General features: G+C 45.1%; 3 protein-coding genes across 6 annotated transcripts; 2 read left to right on the plus strand and 1 right to left on the minus strand.

The window, feature by feature from the left end:
- Positions 1-292: 292 nt before the first annotated feature.
- Positions 293-10,617, minus strand: rnaset2l (ribonuclease T2, like). Of its 3 annotated transcripts, XM_012849416.3 has the most exons (10): positions 10,521-10,606; positions 10,334-10,439; positions 9,678-9,866; positions 7,852-7,919; positions 7,602-7,659; positions 7,452-7,519; positions 4,257-4,370; positions 4,123-4,171; positions 3,687-3,761; positions 293-927 (listed from the first exon to the last, which is right to left on the minus strand). In XM_012849416.3, exons 2-10 carry the CDS (start codon positions 10,361-10,363, stop codon positions 670-672), a joined length of 909 nt encoding a protein of 302 aa, XP_012704870.2. In that variant the 5' UTR covers positions 10,364-10,439; positions 10,521-10,606; the 3' UTR covers positions 293-669. The 3 variants fall into 3 exon arrangements, with proteins under 3 accessions (XP_012704870.2, XP_012704869.2, XP_035987488.1); XM_012849415.3 differs by lacking the exon at positions 10,334-10,439 and having other exon boundaries at positions 10,521-10,617; XM_036131595.1 differs by lacking the exon at positions 10,521-10,606 and having other exon boundaries at positions 10,334-10,458.
- Positions 10,618-12,346: 1,729 nt separating this feature from the next.
- Positions 12,347-21,120, plus strand: LOC105915328 (cytochrome c oxidase subunit 7A2, mitochondrial). The gene is made up of 4 exons (XM_036131597.1): positions 12,347-12,571; positions 16,821-16,907; positions 17,759-17,843; positions 20,321-21,120. Exons 1-4 carry the CDS (start codon positions 12,557-12,559, stop codon positions 20,377-20,379), a joined length of 246 nt encoding a protein of 81 aa, XP_035987490.1. The 5' UTR covers positions 12,347-12,556; the 3' UTR covers positions 20,380-21,120.
- Positions 17,850-18,983, plus strand: LOC118560528 (collagen alpha-2(XI) chain-like). 2 transcript variants are annotated; one of them, XR_004929418.1, is made up of 2 exons: positions 17,850-17,994; positions 18,029-18,122. XR_004929418.1 is itself a non-coding variant. In XM_036131596.1 (2 exons), the coding sequence occupies exon 2, from the start codon at positions 18,142-18,144 to the stop codon at positions 18,955-18,957; it is 816 nt and encodes a 271-aa protein (XP_035987489.1). In that variant the 5' UTR covers positions 17,850-17,994; positions 18,134-18,141; the 3' UTR covers positions 18,958-18,983. The 2 variants fall into 2 exon arrangements, 1 of the variants encoding a protein (XP_035987489.1); XM_036131596.1 differs by lacking the exon at positions 18,029-18,122 and adding an exon at positions 18,134-18,983.
- Positions 21,121-23,803: the final 2,683 nt, after the last annotated feature.

Genomic DNA, 23,803 nt, shown 5'->3' on the forward strand with positions numbered 1-23,803 from the left:
GTGAGAGGACCTGTGGTTCTGTGTGTGAGGACCTGTGGTTCTGTGTGAGGAGCTCAGGTTCTGTGTGTGAGGACCTGTGGTTCTGTGTTAGGAGGTCAGGTTTAGTAGGACGGCCCGATGGGATGAAGATCTGAGGTGTGTATGGACCGAGGCCCGGTATGGAGACGTGTTTGCTGATGATATTGTGATCTAGGTGGAGAAGTGGTAAATATGGGTTAATGTCAGCGACGGCACCAGGCCCGGTTCCTGGCGGACCTGGTGCCGTCTGTCAGCATGTAGGAGACTGAGGACATCAGAGGTGGAGCTGCCACTTTATTTTAGAACGTTTCAGTGAGAAGACAAAGAGATGAAGAGAAGAAAGAAAACAGCAGCAGGTCAAGATGGGCTGGACTACAAGCTTCAGAACTACAGGGAGGAGGATGCTGGGTGTAAACGTGCTGTGGCGCCCCCTAGAGGAAGTTCTGCTGGACTGGACCCTGGAGCTGTTAATATTCTAGTTTAATCCTGAGGGCTCGGTACCGTTAGGGAGAGCCAACCACATCTTTCAACGTCCACCGCCATCCTGCTACCTAAAGCAAACTTTACTCATACATTCATCTGCGGTTCTGGATCCACGAAGAAGAAAAAGCAGCAGAAAGCAGAACTTCTCAGAACATCTGAAGCTGAGGATCAGCCGCAGGGTCGCCACGGTTCCTCGTGCTTTATGGGCAGGTAGAAGAACGGCTCGTCTGGGGGGCAGGGGTGGCCCGGGGGGGGTGGGGGTCCAGGACCCGGTCCGGCTGCAGGGCCCGGTCCGGCTGCAGGGCCCGGTCCAGATGCAGGACCCGGTCCGGCTGCTGGGCCCCCGTCGGTGTCTCCGTGGTGATCACAGCCGATGGTGAGGTTACGGGACAGCCGGACCTTCACCTGGAACAGCACCTGTCTGTCCTGAAGGAGCAGAAGAAGTAGGTTCAGCTGTTTGGACCTTTAGGTACCAAGCTGGTTCTGAACTTAACCGGTTCTGATTCTGTTTGAGGAAGCGTTAGTTTTAGTCTCTTTAGGTCAGACGAAGTTCTGCGTGATCTGATGAACCAACACATCAGCTGCTCCACTCAGGTGTTCTGGTTCTGGTTCTGGTTCTGTGCACGCTCAGTTTGGGCCAAGCATGGGATGACAGGAAGGTTCTGGGTTTGAATCCCAGAAAAAGACGCCACTCATGACAAAACGTCAGCAGGAAGTAGGTTCCGACCAATCAGGAGCTGTTTTAGGTAAAGCAGCTCCTGATTGGTCCGTCCTGTAGACCAACGTCTTCTAGAGTCCAATGTGAGTCCATCTGTCCCACAGCTTGGTCCAAACTGGGCCGTCAACAGAACCTTGATCCAAACACAGCATCGGATCTACGGCAGAATAACGGATGAACAAAGGAAATGGCCTAGTCAAAGTTCTACAGGGTGCTGAAGGAGGTTCTAAAGCCGTCCTGAACCTTCCTGGAACAGAACCAGGGAGAACTCTCTGGAACACCAGGCGGATAGAAGCCATAACCCAACTGACCAGGAGCCTGGTTGGCCTTTTAAACTGTCGCTTTATTCCATTAAAATCTAATTTACACTACCGTTTAAAAGTTTGGAGTCACCCAAACAATTTTGTGTTTTCCTTGAAAAGTCACACTTATTCACCAGCATACGTTGTGAAATGAATAGAAAATAGCGTCAAGACATTGACAAGGTTAGAAATAATGATTTGTATTTGAAATAAGATTTTTTTTTTTTTACATCAAACTTTGCGTTTATCAAGGAATCCTCCATTTGCAGCCATTACAGCATTGCAGACCTTTGTTATTCTAGCTGTTAATTTGTTAAGGTAATCTGGAGAAATTGCTCCCCACGCTTCCAGAAGCAGCTCCCACAGGCAGGATTGGTTGGATGGGCTCTTCCTGCGTACCGTACGGTCAGCTGCTCCCATAACAGCTCCATGGGTTCAGATCTGGTGACTGCTGGCCTCTCCATCACCCATAGAATACCAGCTGCCTGCTTCTGCATAATCTGGAGGTGTGTTCAGGGTCATTGTCCTGTTGTAGGATGAAACTGGCTCCAATCAAGCGCTGTCCACTGGGTACGGCATGGCGCTGCCAAATGGACTGATAGCCTTCCTTTTACTCTGTACAAATCTGCCACCTTAGCAGCACCAAAGCAACCCCAGACCATCACATTACCTCCACCATGCTTAGCAGACGGCGTCAGGCATTCTTCCAGCATCTTTTCATTTGTTCTGCGTCTCACAAGCGTTCTTCTTTGTGATCCAAACACCTCAAACATGGATTCATCCGTCCACAACACTTTTTTCTTCCTCTGTCCAATGTCTGTGTTCTTTTGCCCATCTTAATCTTTTTCTTTTATTGGCCATTCTCAGATATGGCTTTTTCTTTGCCACTCTGCCCTGAAGCCCAGAATCCTGCAGCCGCCTCTTCACTGTAGATGTTGATGCTGGTGTTTTGTGGGTAATATTTAATGAAGATGCCAGCTGGGGACCTGTGAGGCGTCTGTTTCTCAAACTAGAGACTCTAATGTACTTGTTATCTTGCTCAGTTGTGCAATGCGGCCTCCTACTTCTTTTTCTACTCTGGTTAGAGCCTGTTTGTGCTGTCCTCTGAAGGGAGTAGTACACGCCATTGTAGGAAATCTTTAATTTCTTAGCAATTTCTCACAGGAATAGCCTTCATTTCTAAGAACAAGAATAGACTGTCGAGTTTCAGATGAAAGTTCTCTTTTTCGTTTAATTGACCCCACAAATGTGATGCTCCAGAAAGTCAATCTGCTCAAAGGAAGGTCAGTTTTGTAGCTTCTGTAACGAGCTAAACTGTTTTCAGATGTGTGAACAAGGGTTTTCTGATCATCAATTAGCCTTCTGAGCCAAAGAGCAAACACATTGTACCATTAGAACACTGGAGTGATAGTTGCTGGAAATGGGCCTCTATACACCTACGTAGATATTGCACCAAAAACCAGACATTTGCAGCTAGAATAGTCATTTACCACATTAGCAATGTATAGAGTGTGTTTCTTTAAAGTTAACACCAGTTTAAAGTTATCTTCATTGAAAGGTACAGTGCTTTTCCTTCAAAAATAAGGACATTTCAGTGTGATCCCAAACTTCTGAACCGTAGTGTATGTTGTTCTGGATCTGGCTTTTAACCAACTCCATGTGTTCTCTCTTAAATGTGAACCGACCCATTAATCTTCCTCACATCCATGGAAAAACAACAGAAACTTCATATAGTTCTGCTTGGTCTCCAGGGTAACCGGTTTCCGGTCCTGCTGCCAAAAAACAAACAGAACCTGCAGCAGATCCAGGCTGAGCGGATTAACAGCAGAGGCTCCGGGACCAGTGGGGCTGACGGCAGGATTCAGGTCCAGTCAGGACCCGGTGGGTTCTGAGGCCTTCAGAGGACACAGAGCTGCAGAGTTCTGACCCGCTTAGGAGACGGATCAGAAACTGTAGCCCGTTAACAGAGCTGAAACATGGTGATCAGGATAAAGCTGCCGGTTCTGGAGACGTTTGAGTCCAGCTTGGTCCAGACCGACTGAACTGTTAAAAGTTCTGGTTTCATCAGCCGGCTGGGTTTGATTATTTAGGGATTTAAAGTTAAAATCTGCCTTTTCTGCACGTTTCAGTGACGTGCGTTAGAAAAACCTGGTTAGATGACCGACCTGCTCATCTTTCACACACTGGATCTCATGTTTGTCTCCGACGTGTGGCACCAGGACCTTCTGGACCTCTGCGACCTGAACCAGAACCAGAGAGAGAGAGACGGCACCAGAACCAGTTATCATCACAGCTCTGACCCGAGACAGTGAAACAGAGAGCGCCCTTTGTTTTGCATCGTTAAAAGCTCATTTCAACAGAAAAACACAGGTTAAAATATGAATCTGAAGAGTTCAGGACTCAAGCAGCATTTAAAGAAAAAGAATATTCATAAAACAGAAAATGTGCATTTAGGAATTTTTCTTTCTGTCCAATTTTCAGTTTGATGTAATCATTTTCTCTTGCGGGTTCATTTTAAACTGCAGACTGAGAAGAAGGGATGTGGATAAAAACGTAAACGATGCTGCGGCTGGAAAGCGGCTCAGTGCAGGAAGGTTTTACCTTGTAGAGTCGCTCACAGGACGGAGTGATGCCTGCATCCCGCAGCAGTCTGCAGCACAAACACACAAGTGGTTAAAAAGAAGCTAAAGCTGAAACCTGCAGTGCCTCCAACCAGGAGCAGGGGGCGCTCTCACCCATAGATGTCAAACTGGTGACGTAGTTTCAGGCAGATCTGAAAGTATTTTAGAGGAGAGTTGAATCCTTCAACACACGCAGCGCAGGATCCGTGTTTGATCCACTCCTCCTTCCTGAAACAGGAAGTTAAATAATAATAATAATAATAATAATAATAATCATAATAATGATAATAATAATGTAGCTGGCATTGTGATAAATAACTAATTTACCTCTAATGAGGAATAATAATGTAAGTCATACATATTTGTTTCGTAAATGGTTTATATAGAGAGCTAAGAGGGACAAAATTAGATAAACGTATCATAAAATAAAAAAGTAAACGTAATAAAAAAATGTATCATTGAATGAAGCAATTCATATTTAAATGCACATTTATTCATGTTGTACATCATTGAATAAATGTCACATTAAATAAAAACGTATACATTTTAAATGAGTATATTAAATAATGAAATGTTATTAAAATAAATGAATTTAAATATACCTATTACTCTTCATTTCTACTTAATAATTTCATGGCTTCAGCATATCATGAATCATAAGACTTTTTAAACCGCCAACTTTACCCATCAACTCGGTGGGCGCTCCTTTAACGGCAAATTATTATTATTATTATTATTATTATTATTATTATTATTATTATTATTATTATTATTGGCATGGCGTCTGATTGACTGCTTCACACGTTAAAATATTTTTTTAATAATTTGTTGTTAATACATTGTTACAATTTATTTAAAACAAACTCTGGGCGAGAAACTTAAGCCTTTATAAATATATAGATATATGCCTAGTTTGCTCTGCAACATGTCTAACGAGTTGAGGACAGAGTGGGCGGGGCCAACACGCACGGCCAGAGGCTGGACATGCTTGTTGTAGATAAATTAAAACAATTTAATGAGATTTTTGGATTTATTTCTGAACTTTCCAGTGGAAGTATTGATCTCAGAGTCATAACAAACTTGAAAGAGGTTGTCTTAAAGCAGCCAATCAGATGCCAGGGTCTCTAATCCCACCAATGGGTTGGTGGGTGAAATTGACAGTGTAAAATAATTTCATGACGAATCTGCTGCACAGAAACCATGAAATTAATAAATACTGACTGCAATAATTATATATATATATATAGATTCATTTATTTTAAGAAATTACATTTAATTACTTAATTTTATAATTTAAAAGGTATTTAATTATGTAAAAGGGACATTTAATAATTATAAATTTCATGATTTAATGCTACATTTAATTAGATAACTAATGGCAAGGCAAGGCAAATTTATTTATATAGCACAATTCAGTACAGGGACAATGATAGTGCTTTACATGATTAAAATATAGCAAATTAAAACAGAATAAAAGCAAGTAGGAATAAAATGTAGATAGAAAATAGAACAAAAAAGTGGTGATTCAGTTAACTAGAACAGTTGAAGGCAATCCTAAACTAATGGAACATTTATTTCATGTGACCTCTATGCTTTTACGATAAAAAAAAATGTTTATTTAATTTTGTCCCTCTTAACCCTTCATAGTTCTAGTTCAAAAAGCAGCAGATGCTCATTAAACCCATTTTACCTCATCCTCAACCTACAGCAACACAGTCTAATAAAACCAAATGGTGGGAAATATATTTAAATTAATTTAAAGGCACCAAGAAAGGGTGATTTTTAGTGCTTCTGTTTTTGTACCATGTCTGTATAGAATAAACATAACAGAAAGGTCCCGATGGCACAGGGCTTAAAGTTGTTTAATGTTTTTAGCTTTAAGTGTGTTTCAGATTTTTATGAAAACTTTCCATGTTTATGGGAAGGGCTCATTTAGCTGGCTCCATTACACTAATTAACTGTCTTTTTTTTTTTTTTGTTCGATGATTCATTTTGTTGTAAAATCTAAAAACAAAGTAATTTTAGTTTAATACCCTTAGGCTATAATAAATAAAACATTTCATTAGTTCTTGTTTGCCAGATTTTTTTTCTTCAGCTTTAAACCAATTTTTATTTCGTACCAGCCAGGACTTTCTCTTTGAGAAACAAACATTGCCCCCTACAGGCTGAGACAGAAACTACAGAAACATTGCCCTCTACAGGTTGAAACAGAAACTACAGAAACATTGCCCCCTACAGGCTGAAACAGAAACTACAGAAACATTGCCCCCTACAGGTTGAAACAGAAACTACAGAAACATTGCCCCCTACAGGCTGAAACAGAAACTACAGAAACATTGCCCCCTACAGGTTGAAACAGAAACTACAGAAACATTGCCCCCTACAGGCTGAGACAGAAACTACAGAAACATTGCCCCCTACAGGCTGAGACAGAAACTACAGAAACATTGCCCCCTACAGGCTGAAACAAAAACTACAGAAACATTGCCCCCTACAGGCTGAAACAAAAACTACAGAAACATTGCCCCCTACAGGCTGAAACAAAAACTACAGAAACATTGCCCCCTACAGGCTGAAACAAAAACTACAGAAACATTGCCCCCTACAGGTTGAGACAGAAACTACAGAAACATTGCCCCCTACAGGCTGAAACAAAAACTACAGAAACATTGCCCCCTACAGGCTGAAACAAAAACTACAGAAACATTGCCCCCTACAGGCTGAAACAAAAACTACAGAAACATTGCCCCCTACAGGCTGAAACAAAAACTACAGAAACATTGCCCCCTACAGGCGGAAACAGAAACTACAGAAACATTGCCCCCTACAGGTTGAGACAGAAACTACAGAAACATTGCCCCCTACAGGCTGAGACAGAAACTACAGAAACATTGCCCCCTACAGGCTGAGACAGAAACTACAGAAACATTGCCCCCTACAGGCTGAGACAGAAACTACAGAAACATTGCCCCCTACAGGCTGAAACAAAAACTACAGAAACATTGCCCCCTACAGGTTGAGACAGAAACTACAGAAACATTGCCCCCTACAGGCTGAGACAGAAACTACAGAAACATTGCCCCCTACAGGCGGAAACAGAAACTACAGAAACATTGCCCCCTACAGGCTGAGACAGAATCTACAGAAACATTGCCCCCTACAGGTTGAGACAGAAACTACAGAAACATTGCCCCCTACAGGCTGAAACAAAAACTACAGAAACATTGCCCCCTACAGGTTGAGACAGAAACTACAGAAACATTGCCCCCTACAGGCAGGATCTGGATCTACAGAAACATTGATGTGTACCAGAAATGAGAGCAGGGTTTGGTCTTCAGGAGCGACGGCCAGTACTCCTCCAACTCTTCTTCCAGGTCCTGGAAAATTTGGAGCATTGTTAGTGCTTCTCAGGTGTTTTTTGTTTCTAAAAAAGGAAACTTGATCCGAGCCGAGACTCACCTGGACATCAGAGGGGAACATCGGCCAGCAGCTGCAGCACCTCTGAGTACGGAGAGGCCTGGAAATAAGGACAGCGGGACACTATTGTCTCTGGAGCATCCAGACTGATGACTAATGTCTGATCTCATAAAACCCATGTTGCAAACATGACAGGTGGATCATCAGTGTTTAAAAACCAGAGGAAATGAAAGGACAAGCAGGCTTTAAACAGCAACATTTAGCGGTTAATAACTGAAGAGTGTGGGCGTACCAGAGGCCATGGATGGTCCAGCTGCTGATGTTCTGAGGAATCCTGCACTGGGTCTTTTTGTACAAAGACTGAAGGACACAGACAGACAACATGTTAACAGATATGTCATGTGCTTGTCCTCCTTATGCATTTAAAATATGAGGGAGTGCAGGGCTGCCTCTGAAAGGCTGTAATTGGATCAGGAACCTTCAGCCAAAGCAGAAATACGTCAGCAGTCGCCATGATCAGAGCTGTTCCCATAGTGCAGTAAGGAAGACGGTAGGAGCCTGTATGCTTCCTCTCATAGCGCCTATTTTTAGTTTTATCAAACCTTTATTTAACCAGGAATGTTACCATTGAGATTAATAATCTCAGAAGCCTTTTTTGCCAAATTCAGTGCGACCATTTGGGACAGAGAGCAAGATCCGACCATTGTAAAGCAGAGAGTATCACTCTTTGTTTCATCATTTCACACAGAGATTGGCAGAAGACCTAGAATTGCTCTGAATGTAGCAGTGATGGAGCCGGCAGGTAGACACAGAAGGCCAACCTGAGAATATACCTCACAATGACGAGTCAAACTGTGGCGTTTTGTTCTAAATCTCAGGGCAGAACCATGAACTGTGTCAACCCTGTGAAGTCACTGAGGAAGCACACGTATGTAAAACGTCACCATAATGCAACACAGACAAAAAAAGGAACAGCAACAAGTCGCTGTTTTACATTAAAAGAAAACTACTGTTTATTAGTTGGAGTTCATGTACTTTAAAAGTGAGGGAGTCATGAATTAAGATACCAGGCTTTTATAGGAACTGACTGTCTCTACACTCATCCCATACAAAGCAACCAGAGATACAGCCTGACCGTAGAGTTGGTAAAATCATTAAATTTGTCTTAGAACCATTCAGAACAATCAGCTGGAGGAAGTTATCCTAAAAGCATTAAAAGCAGTCTGTAGGTCAGCTCCAGAGAGAAGGTAAAGCAATAAATGACTGTCATCTGCGTAAAGATGAACATTTGCATCATCTCCATTATGACCCAGGTTATCTATATATATATATATATATATATATATATATATATATATATATATATATATATCCTTTCTGCATGGAGTTTGCATGTTCTCCCTGTGCATGCGTGGGTTCTCTCTGGGTACTCCGGCTTCCTCCCACAGTCCAAAAGCATGACTGTTAATTGGTCTCTCTAAATTCTCCTTAGGTGTGAGTGAGCTCAGCAGCTGAAGCTCCTTTCCTCCCTGATGGAGTTCTGCTGACCCAGGAAAGGTCAGGGAGCAGGAGCTAGGAGCTAGGAGGTAGGAGCTAGGAGGTAGGAGCTAGGAGGCAGGAGGCAGGAGGTAGGAGGTAGGAGGTAGGAACAGGAGCTGTTATTAGAACATCGCCCCCTACAGGCTGAGACAGATTCTGGACGAAGCCTGTATTTCTATCTAGAGCTGAAGCTCCATAGATAAGAGACAATGAGAACGTTTGCTATAAAACAGGTTTTGTGATGAACAGGATGGTTAGATGAAGGGAACAAACGGCGCTGGTGTTTGCTCTGATGCAGCTACAACCTCAGCAGACCCGTCTGGTTTGGAGAAACATTGAAATCTCTGCATCGTCCATAACGACTACAGAGGACGTCTCCTTCAGGGTCTGGGCCATGTTCCTCAACGTGTCCACCCCCCTCAGACCATGTCTCCTAAACATGCCAGGAGGAGACAGCCTGTGAGCTCAGAGCTAACATAACCATGCCGGTGACATGCACCATACTTCCTCCCTCTGTCCTGTCCTGGTTTGCTCTTTGCAGATGAGACACGTAATGATGATGCAGATGATGCAGCTCACCTGGCAGAACCCCCCTGGCCACTGCAGGGTGAACAGCATGCAGGTCCAGCTGCAGTTGTGCTCGGGGTGCAGCACCTCAGAGCTGTGGCGGCCATATTTGTTGTCCTCCCATAGTCCTCCTGGCGTTGCAGAGACACCAGGGAGCAGCAGGAAGGCCAGCAGAGGCAGCGCTGAGAAGAACATCTCCATCTGCAGGACGACAATCATTTATTCATGAAGCACAAGTTACCATAAATACCAAGGTTCTGGAGCGGTCCGGACAAGAATCGGACTCCAGATTAAGGTGATGGTAAGAAGTTCTTCCAACCTCACAGACTTTGAGCTCATCACCAAATAAATCATCAAATTACCAGAAACATGCAAGAAGCTGCTCAAGGATTAGAAGAATATTATTTTACATAAAAAATCTAATTTATTTAAAGCTGATCCTCTTCTGTCCTTCTCTCATCATTACCTGTCAGAAAGAAGATTCTACATGTAGAATCTGCAAAGTTTGAACAACTTTGGCTTTTTGTTGCAAATAAATATGAAAGCTGCAGCTTTAATCACATTTGATTTCCATTTTTAAGCTTAGTTAATGTTCTGTCTGGTGTCTTTAACTATAGTCCAGATCTAAAGTCCTGACCCAGCCTCCGTTTCCACCCCAGGAGTCAGACCTTCTTCTGGTCTTCAGAAGGTCCGATCATCAGGCCTCAGAAAGTCTTTCTGCTTGGAGGGAAAAGTTCAGACCTGCAGGACGGATCAGGAGTTTGGATCCGGACTCTATGAGCACCAAAGGAAAATCTTTAATCTTTTAAAATCTGCTTTGGTTGATGTTTGAGAAGCGAAGCTGAGGAGACTCACCTGCCAGCGTGGTCGTCTCTGAGCTGCTCTGCTGCAGCTGCACATGAGGAAGTGAGACCGTGATCCGGGGCGTCATTCAGCTCTCAGACGACTTCTGCTTTCAGCTCAGGCGACACTTTCAGATGCTAAAACTGGCCGTTTGTCACGACTTTTACTGAGAAACAAAAGTCTGACATTTCTTTAAAAACACGAACCGCTGCAGGTTTTCATCCAGTTTCCTCTCTTCCTGCATAAATACGGCTGGTTTACAGGTTAACAGCTCAGGTGTGTCAGTGACCAGCTCATTGGTTCATTACCTGCTTTCCTACTGTTCTGGGTGTGTTTGCAGTTTTGCTTGATCTTTTTATTTCTTAGATTTATGCTCTGTTGCTGTGATTATCCAATAAATGTACACCAGTTCTGAGTGGGTTTTTGTTCCTGCTGAGTTAAAGCAGTTTCTGGGCCGGACAGAACCTCCCTGGCGCTGATGCTGCCTGTGGCTCCGTTAGAGTTTGGGACCCTCAGAAACCTTCTGGAGACAAATGGACACCTTAGATTCTTCTGACCAAGACTGATCCAGAAAAAAGCCCGATCAGAACCAAAGACAGGCCCGGTCGACATGTTTACGGGTTGGTTCTGAGGTTAAATGTTTCTCTTGACCATATTTCTGGTATTTCAGTTTCTGAAGTTCCAGCAAGGTTTTTATTTTCCTTCAAGCCACAGAAATGAAGGTAAAACTAAACATGTGCAGCAAGACTTTTGGTACCATTTGGTTCTGAATGTCAAAGAGGGGAGAACCAAAGTGTGCAGAAGAGACCACAGAACCATGAGCATCCAGCCTGATGCTTACGGTGCTGTGGTCCCCCCCCCCCTCCATCACCACCACCACCCACCCGGCATGGATAAGCAGGTCTAGATGATGGACGTGTTTCATGAACAGCTTTTCCTTCATGTGGACCTCCTGCTCCACGCATGGTGGCACATAAAGCAGCTGCTTTACTGAAGAAATGCACCAAGATTACAGGAAGTGAAACCACAGGTTAACATCATTCAACTTTTGTTTTGCATGATCCGACTCTCCAAGCTGCAGGAAATATCTCCTCCAGCCAGAGGAGAACCATCAGCCTCTCCTCCTGCAGCTCCACCAGGTGACCTCCTCTCTGAAGAAGGTCACCACTAACCAGGCTGCAGGTCCAGACATGGAGTCAGCCCCGATGCTTAGATCATGCTGACCAGCTAGCAGAACATCTGGACATCTTCATCCTGCAGCTCTCCATGGTTCCTGCCTGAAATCCTCTGTTATCGTTCCTGTCCCCCAGAAACCAACCATCTCCTCCCTCAGTGACCATCATCCCATCGCTCTGACTCTTGGAGGTCCTGGAGGTCCAGGAGGTCCAGGAGGTCCAGGAGAACTGAACACGGTTCTCCACTGATCCCACCCAGCAGTGCAATGCTCTGCGTGACCCTCTCCCATCAGGAACATTAATCAGGAACATCAAATCCAGAAGTAATAAACCCAGAAGCAGCTTCTTGGTAAAAGCTGTGAGGTCTTTCTCCTCCTGCTGATAACTGTGAATGTTTATTTACTCTTAACTTGTCAGGAATGTTTCATTGCTCAGTTCTGTAGATGAAAGTTTAAATTTACTGCAGGCATGAACGTAGCAGCAAAGAAACTAATTCATGACTTTAGCAACTCAGTACGAGTTCCTAGCAGAGCCTAAAGATTATTTTTCACACTTCTCAGAAAGTGGTCAGTGCAGCCAACGGACTGACTTCATCTGCATATATATAGAAAACAGAGTGGGGAGGGGGGGGGGTGACCTGGTGACAGTGTGGAGCGATAAGTGTCAGAGAGGCTGGTGATGATAAAGCAAAGCTTTGCTGCAGGCAGAGTTAAAGCAAACTGCTGTGACACCTGAGAGGCTGTGGGTGAGCCAGAGCTGAGAAGTTTGGCCTCTGCAGCCGATCGTAGTTTGGCAGACGTTCAAAAGCAAAAGCTCTCCAACGGCCCGACGCGTCTTTGTCCTTGGGAAGGTAGAAGCAGGCAGCAGCTCGACATGAATCGCCTTCTGGTGGGTACAGCTCTCATTTCTCTGCTTTCACGTCTCGTTGTCAGCGCTGTGAACCCGACTCAGGTCAGATCCGTCAGCTGGTCTGACCTTGGGGGTGGTGGGTCTGTGTGTGTGTGTGTGTGTGTGTGTGGGGGGGGGGGGGGGGGGCTGCAGAGGCATGACCCATGTTTAGAGACGGCGCTGCAGGTTCAGACAGAAACACACCTGTTGCTCACCTGTCGGCCTGAGAGTGCCGCTCTGCACGTAGGCAATGACAGCAGCCACGCTCACTCTTCAGCTCACTGCTCCTTCTGCTGCTACTCGCATTAAAGTCAGTTTGATTTCCTGAACGAAGCTGAAATAGTTTCTGTTTTCTTCCACATCTGTTGAAATTCCTCCAGTCCTGCTTTTAGGCAGCAGCACAGACCAGGAAATGTTGTTTCAGAGGAGTTTACCCCTGAAATGATCCACCGTAGGACTGAGCAGATCAGTCAGAAAGAACCAAACTTTTCATCACATGGGCCAAAACTGTCACGGCAAAAGTGGAACAAATAGAAATAAAATAACAAACAAAACAAAAAAATTCCAAGAAAATATATGTTGTGATTTTTCCTTTTACCAGCTCCACAAATTATGATCATGCAATATTTTAATAAAACAAATTTGTGAGATTTCATAAAAGGGGTTTAGCATCTTTTGTCATATCAAAAGATGATAATCCATCTGAAAGACTTTCAGACCTGATTTAATTTCATTTGTCTATTCTCTGCAATAGGAAGACTTGAGTGTTTTGTTAAAAACAGTCACTGTATTTATCCAATTAATGTTTTTAAAATTAAAAGTCAATTTTGGTGCACTAAAGTTTGAGTAAAAGTCATTGAACAAATGTGGTCTTAGTTATTTTAATTGTTCTTGTATAGCGCTTTAAACTACAGTCACCCACACATTCACGCCCTGACGATAAACTTTGTGTTGTGCCTAACATTTTCAGTTGTAAGGAAATGTTAACTTATCTATAATAATTTTGCCCTAATTAAGAATTGCAGTGGGGGGGGAGATGGCCCCCGGGCCACACTTTGGACGCCCCTGATGTAGAAGATCCTCATTTTGTTCCGTTTGTCCTGCAAACCCGTCATAAGGCGTCCACTAATGCAGGACTGTCCTCAGCATCAGTCAGTCCTGTCAGGACAGCCCAGTCCAGCAGCGGTACCCTCCTCTTCCTCAGCCGGGCCTTTGGGTGATGACGGACGTCCCTGGAGAAGATGTTCCTGAAGGCTCCAGAACCTCTGCTGGACTTTCCTCCATCAGAGGAGACGACCTGAACCCAGACCATGATCCAACCTCCATCCAGAACCTGGCTGCTCCTTCTGGTCCAAACCTCTGACCCAGAGAAGATGAGTCCCCCCCTCAGGTTGACATCAGGCTTCATCTCTCCACAGTCTCTGGATGTCAGCTGCTGATGGAGGATGGTTCTGGTGCTGAAGATGTCCAAGCTCTATGTGGATAATGATGGAGACCTCTAACGCATCATGATAACTGAGAAAAGCTTCTGTTCTTGGTGAAATCTGGTTTCATTTGAGGTACATCTTCATGCTGCAGCTCTCGCTCTGACCTGCAGATGATCCTTCCAGGACACCGTAGACCGGTGGCTGACCATAAAGTCCTGGACCTGCAGGCTTAGCTTCTGTTAATCATCCATTTGGACAAAGCAAAGTCCATCAAGCCTCTAAAGTCAACAAAGGAGGGACTTTGATCTGAAATCACTCATAAATATAAACATGATCTGATTTCTCATTAAAACATGATTTTTATTTAAGTTTCCAGCGTTTCTAATGACTCTCTCTTCAAAGTAGAAAAACTAAATGTCTTTATTTTTTATAAACCAGTAAAGCACAATGACAGATTAATGTCGTCACCTTTGTTACGTTTAGGATGAGTTTTTCTCCATGATTGGTCCAGGCATCGTGTTGCGAGGCTGTGATTGGCTGTGAGCACAGGAAGTCCCGCCCCAGCCTCCCAGTGTGACCTTGGGGTGAACAGAGCATAGACATCATATACGTAGACGCGTCATAGGGCGCAGGTTCGCACGTCAACGTCACCGCCATATTGTATGTGGCAGAAAAAAGTCGAGTTCTGTTATTGTGAATGTGGATCAGAGAAGATGCCTCATTCCTGTGCTGCAATAAATACACACACACACGCATATATATATATATATATATATATATATATATATATATATATATATATATATATATATATATATATATTTGTGTGTGCATGTGTTATGAATATAAGGATCAATTTGGTAAATCTAAACATTGCGGTCTTCATTATTTCATAAAACCGCGTCACATGTGAGTGAGTAAAAAAAAAAAAAACACAAAAGTGATAATGTTATGATCAAAACATCATATTATGAGAATTAAGGGGGAACATTTCCAGAATAATCAGTTTGCAGAATTATTTCACTCCTGGAGTAATAGGGCCAGGTTAGATTATGTTAAATATTTTTATTCTTTAAGAGAATAAATTCAGGAGAATGAAGCTAAAGGGATACGAAAATAAACTTGTAATATTACAAAAAAAATACTACGAATACAAAGTATATTCAGAGATTAAAGTCCCTCTGATACTGTTTAAGTGACTGAGTAACTGCAGATTTGCCACATTTAAGATGGCGGACGCTCTGACGCATCGCAGCATAGGCAGAACCCGCCCAATGACGCGTCTACTCTTATATTATGTCTATGGAACAGAGGGCCACGCGGCGCTCTTAAAGGGACAGCGCTCCTCTTCCCAGCATGGACTCCACTCCATGGAGGTCTTCCACTCAGTTTCAGCTCATCACCGTTTCCTGCTCATATTCCCCCCCCCAGGCGCTTATCTCACTTTATCCTTTACAACATGCAGCTTTTGAATTTTCGTCTCTTTAAGCCGGTTCCGGTGTCTCATCCCAAACCTATCAGGGGTCCCCATCAGGCTGCGTCCCTAACTTTCTGCAGGTATAAAGTGGCACCACCACTGTTGTTTTACGCTTATTAAGACTCGCACCCACAACCGTTCAGTCTGTTAGGACTTTGGTCATAAATAGTCTTCATTTCTTTTACCTCTTTCTGCTAGGCAGGCTGCAGTGAAGGCAAACAGGTATTGTCTCTCTGCCTGTGCTGCGTGCTGCTCTTCCTGCAGCAGTGGCGCGGGATTTGTCCTCGCAACCCTCAGTCCTCAGACTCCCAGGCTGTGGACCTTTGCCACGTGTTGTCCTCCTGTCTCCCACCCTGTTTCCTGTCTGTCCACTTAGGAAGGCCACCAGAGCCACAGAACGCCGTCTGCACCAGGTCCCTCACTAACCTGGCCCAGCCGACCCAACAGGGCTTTGTTTTTCAGATTAAGTCAGAAAGCTGTGCAGCAGGCTTCCGGTTCTGCTCCGGTTCTGCTCCGGTTCCGCTCAGAAAGCTCCTGCTGAGAGTGTGAGGAGTCTCTGATTAGGTCCAGCACTGAGTTGCTGTTGCTGCTCTGAGACGGTAGGGACGGCCTCAGCTCCGTCAGCGGATCGCCGCCATAAGAGGAGCGGACCCGTCCAAACCCGAGGTCTGGACCAGGGCTGGATGGATCAGCAGGGAGACAGGATCTTTAAGCACCAACAGGATGTGAAGATCTTGTCTTTATGAAACTTTAAATCCAGCTATGATCCAACAGGACCTGAGAGATCCATCAGCTGCACCAAAACCAGAACATCACACCTGGAAACGAGGGGCCAGCTGTCGGGGGCCAGACGCCTGGAAAACCGAACCGATACCCAAGAGTCGGTTTCTCTTCCTCGTCCGTTGCGACACGTCTCCAAAAGGTGCTGCAGGTCCTAAAGCTCTTATTAAAAGCCACCGCTGTAAACGTGGGACTCTCTGAGGACATCAGGAGGTCAAACAGGAATAAAAAGACCAGAAGACTCAAATTCAGTCTCACTGCAGTTTGTTAAAGAGGCAGAAAACATAAACTGGGCAGTTAAACACAAATAAATAATAAATTATTTAAAATAATTATTTTGAATTAACTTCACTTCAGATTCAGAGACTGGAAGTTCTTGCAAAGAGATCCCAGATAATCCTGAACAGAGAAAAACAAGATTAAACGGCAGAGAAACGAACACAGAGACACAAAAACACCAAAAATACCAACAGATGCCAAAAGAAGAAGAACAAAAAGTCTCTGAGCTGAGACTGGTTCTGATCAGGGAGGTGATCTTCATGTTTGGGTTTATCTGTATCTCCAGAAAGTTCCTGTTCTGGCCAGCCGGGCCTTCAGCAGCTCCAGCAGACACCTGAAGAACAAAGTTCCTGAAGCCCAGAAGCTCTTCCAGGTGAGATTCTGGTTCTGATGATCCGTTTAGTTCCGCGGTTACACCAATCATGGCGCTGCTCTGAGTTTAATATGGATCTGATCAGGAAAACACTAAATATGTTAACTCAGGCAGGTCCAATTAACTTCTCTAAAAACCCGATCATTGAGGAGTTCAGCAGATCTTCAGCCATCAAACCAACAGTCAAGATAAAACGATATTAAATGTTCCCTTTGATGCAGCGCTGCTGCAATAAAAAAAAACATAAATAGTTTGACTCTCCTCCGGCTCAGTTTGGTGTGAATACGTGTAAGAAGATTGAGATTATGTCTGGAAATGCTTTAGGTTTGTGACGTATGGAAACGTCTCTGATTGGTTAAAACGTCTCTGATTGGTTAAAATGTCCCTGATTGGTTAAAACGTCTCTGATTGATTAAAACGTCTCTGACTGGTTAAAACGTCTCTGATTGGTTAAAACTTCTCTGATTGGTTAAAATGTCCCTGATTGGTTAAAACGTCTCTGATTGGTTAAAACGTCTCTGATTGATTAAAACGTCTCTGATTGGTTAAAATGTCTCTGATTGGTTAAAACGTCTCTGATTGGTTAAAATGTCTCTGATTGGTTAAAACGTCTCTGATTGATTAAAACGTCTCTGATTGGTTAAAACGTCTCTGATTGGTTAAAACTTCTCTGATTGGTTAAAATGTCCCTGATTGGTTAAAACGTCTCTGATTGGTTAAAACTTCTCTGATTGGTTAAAATGTCCCTGATTGGTTAAAACGTCTCTGATTGGTTAAAATGTCTCTGATTGGTTAAAACGTCTCTGATTGGTTAAAATGTCTCTGATTGGTTAAAACGTCTCTGATTGCAGGAGGACAACGGGCTGCCGGTCCACATCAAGGGAGGAACCAGCGATGTCCTGCTCTACAGGGCCACCATGACGCTGACTGTTGCAGGTAACCTCTGAACGTTTCACACGGTACGCTCAGCAGTCGGGTCAGATGAGCTGCTGCCGTCCAGGAAGTACCAGCTGAAGGAGATTCATGTGAAAACTACAAGTCACACAAAACCAGAAAATAAATAAACACCTGAACCCGGGAGGTCCAGGTGGATTATGGGAAGAAGGGACACCTGGGGCCAGGGTGGATTATGGGAAAAAGGGACGCCTGGGGCCAGGGTGGATTATGGGAAGAAGGGACGCCTGGGTCCAGGGTGGATTATGGGAAGAAGGGACGCCTGGGTCCAGGGTGGATTATGGGAAGAAGGGACGCCTGGGGCCAGGGTGGATTATGGGAAGAAGGGACGCCTGGGGCCAGGGTGGATTATGGGAAGAAGGGACGCCTGGGGCCAGGGTGGATTATGGGAAGAAGGGACACCTGGGGCCAGGGTGGATTATGGGAAGAAGGGACACCTGGGGCCAGGGTGGATTATGGGAAGAAGGGACGCCTGGGGCCAGGGTGGATTATGGGAAGAAGGGACACCTGGGGCCAGGGTGGATTATGGGAAGAAGGGACGCCTGGGGCCAGGGTGGATTATGGGAAGAAGGGACGCCTGGGGCCAGGGTGGATTATGGGAAGAAGGGACGCCTGGGGCCAGGGTGGATTATGGGAAGAAGGGACGCCTGGGGCCAGGGTGGATTATGGGAAGAAGGGACGCCTGGGGCCAGGGTGGATTATGGGAAGAAGGGACACCTGGGGCCAGGGTGGATTATGGGAAGAAGGGACACCTGGGGCCAGGGTGGATTATGGGAAGAAGGGACGCCTGGGGCCAGGGTGGATTATGGGAAGAAGGGACACCTGGGGCCAGGGTGGATTATGGGAAGAAGGGACGCCTGGGGCCAGGGTGGATTATGGGAAGAAGGGACGCCTGGGGCCAGGGTGGATTATGGGAAGAAGGGACGCCTGGGGCCAGGGTGGATTATGGGAAGAAGGGACGCCTGGGGCCAGGGTGGATTATGGGAAGAAGGGACGCCTGGGGCCAGGGTGGATTATGGGAAGAAGGGACGCCTGGGGCCAGGGTGGCGGTCCAGACGACGTTCTGCTTGGGTCCTTCTATCCACCTTATTTTTGAGCTGTGGACCCAGCTTCTGTTTTTTTGTGCCATTAGCCTGACTGAACTGGTAAACTGTCGCGGCAACATTTCCAAAAATCAATGTATGGAATGTTTGGTGCCAGAGCCTCACATGTTCATGACTGAGAGGATGACATGAAGAAGTGGCTTCATAACCAACGAGGACGTGTTTAACCATCTGTGTCCTTCACTTGGTGCGGACGGCTCTGCAGGGAATGTACCGAGGCGAACCTCCACAGTGGAAGAGTTAGCACGCCGTTAATAAACAGCAACATGGATGACCTGGTGTTCATGGAGGCTGATGTCCGTTCAAGCTAAAGCAAGTCTGACGTTCACTCTGCTGGATCCTGACTGCATCATTCAGCTCTACTGAGGTTCTGGTGCTGCGGCTCCAGGGGAAGTCCTGCAGTCAGGCAGCGGCTGAAACAGAAACATACTGGCTGTTGCCTCGTTGTGATTGGATAGCTGGTCAGTTAATTTTACAAAAGATAGCTGTGCTAAATGTTTGGGATTGAACTGATGTTATAATTGGATATCAAAACGTCCAAACGGCTGGCTTGAAGTTTGAAACTGTACCAGTCTGATGTGATCTCAAAGCTCTTAATGCAAGCTTGTCACGTTAAAATGTAAGTTAGCTGTAGAATGAAGCTGTAACTTTATTTCTTTTTTATCTGTTAGGGTATCAGAGGTGGGGTGAAGGAAGTAGGGCGCCTCACATCTACAGCTCATGTTTACAGTCGATAATTAAAACACATAAACCGTCTTTTCCAGCAGTAATTATGACAACCTCTACCTGGAGACGTGAAGTCATAATGAGCAGTAATTTTGTACGAAGTCTTGTTGCGTTAGCCGCTTTTCAGCCAGCCAGTGACAGGAAGTGACCGACAGGAAGTCTCACACAGAAAAACATCAGCTCGCTGTGTCCATATTTCCGTTAAAATAAATGGATGCAGGAGGATGTGAGCTGGACGGGATCCTCTCCTAAGCATTGCTGCAGAGCCGTTCATGGAAACTGTAAATCCTGACGGCTGCTTCTGCAGGACGCCAAAGGGAAGCAGACGGGTTGAGGAAGAGTGTGAGGAGCAACCAGCTGGAGGCGAGCATCAGTAGAATGTGCAACTCGTGAAGGTTCCACCTGGTAAACCTGCAGAACTTAAAAGTTCTGCTGCCCACAGCTTGGAGCCAGATACCGGGCCCATCGTCAGGGTCTGGAGGGGTCCACACCTCGACGGGTCAGGGCGGTTATGGCGGCTAGCGGAGAAACAACACGGTTTTAGTCAGGTGGTCATAATGTTATGCCTGGTGTACGCATGCAGGAGCGGACACAGAAGGTTCTACCTCAGTGCGTCTCTGTTCTCTGCAGGAACCTGCTACTCGCTGTACTGGCTGCTCGTTGCCTCCATGCCGCAGAAGAAGGCGTGAGGATGGAGACGGATCTGCAGGCAGCCGCCCGGCTCTAAACTTCCTGCGTGTGATTCCTCTGTACCCAGCATCCATCTCTGCACCCAGCATCCATCTCTGCACCCAGCATCCATCTCTGCACCCAGCATCCATCTCTGCACCCAGCATCCATCTCTGCACCCAGCATCCATCTCTGTACCCAGCATCCATCTCTGCACCCAGCATCCATCTCTGTACCCAGCATCCATCTCTGCACCCAGCATCCATCTCTGCACCCAGCATCCATCTCTGCACCCAGCATCCATCTCTGCACCCAGCATCCATCTCTGTACCCAGCATCCATCTCTGCACCCAGCATCCATCTCTGTACCCAGCATCCATCTCTGTACCCAGCATCCATCTCTGTACCCAGCATCCATCTCTGCACCCAGCATCCATCTCTGCACCCAGCATCCATCTCTGTACCCAGCATCCATCTCTGTACCCAGCATCCATCTCTGCACCCAGCATCCATCTCTGCACCCAGCATCCATCTCTGTACCCAGCATCCATCTCTGCACCCAGCATCCATCTCTGCACCCAGCATCCATCTCTGCACCCAGCATCCATCTCTGCACCCAGCATCCATCTCTGCACCCAGCATCCATCTCTGCACCCAGCATCCATCTCTGCACCCAGCATCCATCTCTGCACCCAGCATCCATCTCTGCAGCGATGCTCATGTCACAACAGGAGACAATAAACCTGCTCAGAGTTCTTGTCTCTCTTTGGTTTCTGCTTGTGTTATAAAAACAGAAAAGAATAGAAACTCCTTTATTGTCCCACGGTGGGGAAATCCAGGCGTGACAAGCTGCAAAAAGCACAGACAGGTTATAATATGAATAAACAGTAAAATTAAGGTTAAGTTGTAAAGCAGAATAGGAAAATACTCATCAGCGGAGGAGGAAATACTGCACCGTTATTAATATTCAGAAAAATTTTAAATATTCAAGTTAAAGAGAGGAAAGACAGCAGCTGATTTACGCAGCGATGGAGCTGACAGTGCAGCAGCATCTCAGTTCCTCCGACCGAAATATCAAATATGCAAACATGATTTTAGTATTTTCTTTACATCCTGATGTAATATTTTATACAGTCTGATTATGATCATATTTAACCTAAAAAGCAGAGATAATCTCTGATAGACAGTCAGGTAATATAAATAGTTAAGAGTTAATGTGAAAGCGTCAGACCATGGGAACTATGGAGAGCGCCACCTGCTGGTCAGGCGTAGCGAAAAAAAAACAGTTTTTACACTTTCTGTGTCTTTGACACTTCATATTTGAACATCACATTTAGTCTCATTAGTCTTTGTAACAAGGAGACATTTTGTGGATTTGTTCCTTTTTATTTAGCTATTTATTTCAAACACGAGAAGCAAACAAAACAACAGCAACAAAAATTAAATGAATAACTAAATGAATAAATAAAGCTAACAAGGAAAAGAGCCCTGAGTAACAGCCAAACAATAAGTAGAGTAAAACTAACACGTCCAGAAGGAAAGGCTTATTTATTCCATCTGCTACGTTAATAATTACCAAATGATTTTATCGGTGGTTATCATTTTAGCAATGGAGGAGCGGTGAGGGAGGACATGTCCCCAGAGCTGGACACGTCTCTGAGGGACACCGTCTCTGAGGGACACCGTCTCTGAGGGACACGTCTCTGAGGGACACCGTCTCTGAGGGACACGTCTCTGAGGGACACCGTCTCTGAGGGACACCGTCTCTGAGGGACACAGGCTGGCTGGCATGAAATGTTCTGCTCTGCTAAACAGAAGGTTGTTCAAATACTGATGGTTTCACCAGGACATCCAGTAGTTGGTGGAGAACCTCTAGATGTTCACAGACCAACTGATTGTTCCAGATGATGATCCGTTTCTGCTCTCCTGGCGGCGTAACGAGAGACGGAGGTAAGGCGGCTTGGCTCTAGAAAGTAGGACAGGAACACATTCATTCCTCAGCTCTCCCACCTTTATTCTGTGGCAAAGCAGGAGCTTCATCTGCAGGGTCCATTGTAATCCTTCTACTGAGACCAGCTTTCCAGGGAATCTCTCCTGGTTCCTGTTATCCTGGTCCAAAATGTCACTTTTTCTTGGTGCCACTCGTTTCCTGGTATCGATGCACTTCTAAGATGATTCAGGTGGTCTTCAAACCTTCTGAACATTCTGGAAGGCAGCAGATTATCATCCAGGCAGGACAAACCGTCGTCCAGCCAGACACTCCTCCATGGACCTTCTGCTGGTGCCGATGAAAACCCAACATGTCTTCTCACCATCGTCTCTGGCAGGATGAGCTAAGTGACCAACACTCAACACCTGATAGCAGCAACTAACTTTTCTGTGATTAATACAACCTGACTTTGATCCATTTTAAATAAACTGATAAATTAGTATAAACCAACACACTAGGAACACCATCTTATATAAGCTAAATGTAATTACATCTTTATAGATTGAATTACAAATAAAAGCTCATTAATAATGTTCATTTATTGAACAGAAGGGATTGACATCAGTCCTTCAGTGATCCACCAAGGAGAACCAACACTAGATGGTTTCTCTATCCAGCAGAATAAACGTAACATCTGCATTTCCAGCGTTCTGATTGGACGATCCCAGCTTGTTGCCGTAGGATTTGTGCCCCACTATGTCTGCTGAGAGCGTACTGAGCATGCTCTCTGAGATTTCAGATGTTCATTATTTAAACAAATGTTGGTCAGCCCCAATATTAAGACGCCTCAGGAGGATTTATCTGCTGAGCTGTTAGTTTCTGGCAGACTTAGATATTTAGACACAGATGTTTATAACAGACTTTTACTGCTAAGGGAATCTGTATTTTTTACAATATTACTCTATAAAGAACGATCCTGCGCTGATTATTGTGAATATAGAGCTCCACAGCGCCACCTGGTGGCTCCACATGCAGAGACGCCACAGCGTCTCACCCATTCATGGGCCCAGGGTGTGATAAATGCAGTGAGTGGATGGCCTGGTTCCTGCAGAAGCCCTGGTGGTGATGAGCTTTCCCTGGTCGAGGACTGAAGACCAGGAACTTTGGGTCTGGCTGTTTAGCAGGTCCTGTATGCTGGGATGACCTGCATGCAGACGCCATGACACTAAAGTCTCTCTCAGTTTTCTCTGAAGCACCGTCGATTCCCTGCATGGCCACCTGATTTGTGGCACACTTGAATAATCATCAGTCTCTGTGATTTTATGCTGTTTGTTTTATTTATGAGAGCAACCACGAGTGTCCTCCTTTAACAGCCACAGCCCTGAATACGGTTCTCGCTCCCTTTACTAGAACATCCTCAGCTCTTTTACACATTAAAACCACCAGTAACGTTAGCCTAGCCAGCAAAAATCTCTTCTTAAACATATTATCAACATATTTGGTCCAGACTCACC

Source organism: Fundulus heteroclitus, unplaced genomic scaffold (genome assembly GCF_011125445.2).
Source record: "Fundulus heteroclitus isolate FHET01 unplaced genomic scaffold, MU-UCD_Fhet_4.1 scaffold_44, whole genome shotgun sequence".
In the NCBI taxonomy this organism is placed as follows: domain Eukaryota; kingdom Metazoa; phylum Chordata; class Actinopteri; order Cyprinodontiformes; family Fundulidae; genus Fundulus; species Fundulus heteroclitus.

What these genes read in the sequence shown, in the direction of transcription:
- LOC118560528 (XM_036131596.1), top strand. Translation starts at nt 18,142, where the DNA reads ATGGGAAGAAGGGACGCCTGGGGCCAGGGTGGATTATGGGAAGAAGGG.
- LOC105915328 (XM_036131597.1), top strand. An exon ending in AAGCCCAGAAGCTCTTCCAG is followed by an intron (nt 16,908 to 17,758) that starts GTGAGATTCTGG and finishes CTCTGATTGCAG; the next exon opens with GAGGACAACGGGCTGCCGGT. An exon ending in CATGACGCTGACTGTTGCAG is followed by an intron (nt 17,844 to 20,320) that starts GTAACCTCTGAA and finishes TGTTCTCTGCAG; the next exon opens with GAACCTGCTACTCGCTGTAC.
- rnaset2l (XM_012849415.3), bottom strand. Translation starts at nt 10,565, where the DNA reads ATGTGCAGCTGCAGCAGAGCAGCTCAGAGACGACCACGCTGGCAG. An exon ending in TGTTCCCCTCTGATGTCCAG is followed by an intron (nt 7,520 to 7,601) that starts GTGAGTCTCGGC and finishes CAAATTTTCCAG; the next exon opens with GACCTGGAAGAAGAGTTGGA. An exon ending in CACCAGTTTGACATCTATGG is followed by an intron (nt 4,172 to 4,256) that starts GTGAGAGCGCCC and finishes TTTGTGCTGCAG; the next exon opens with ACTGCTGCGGGATGCAGGCA.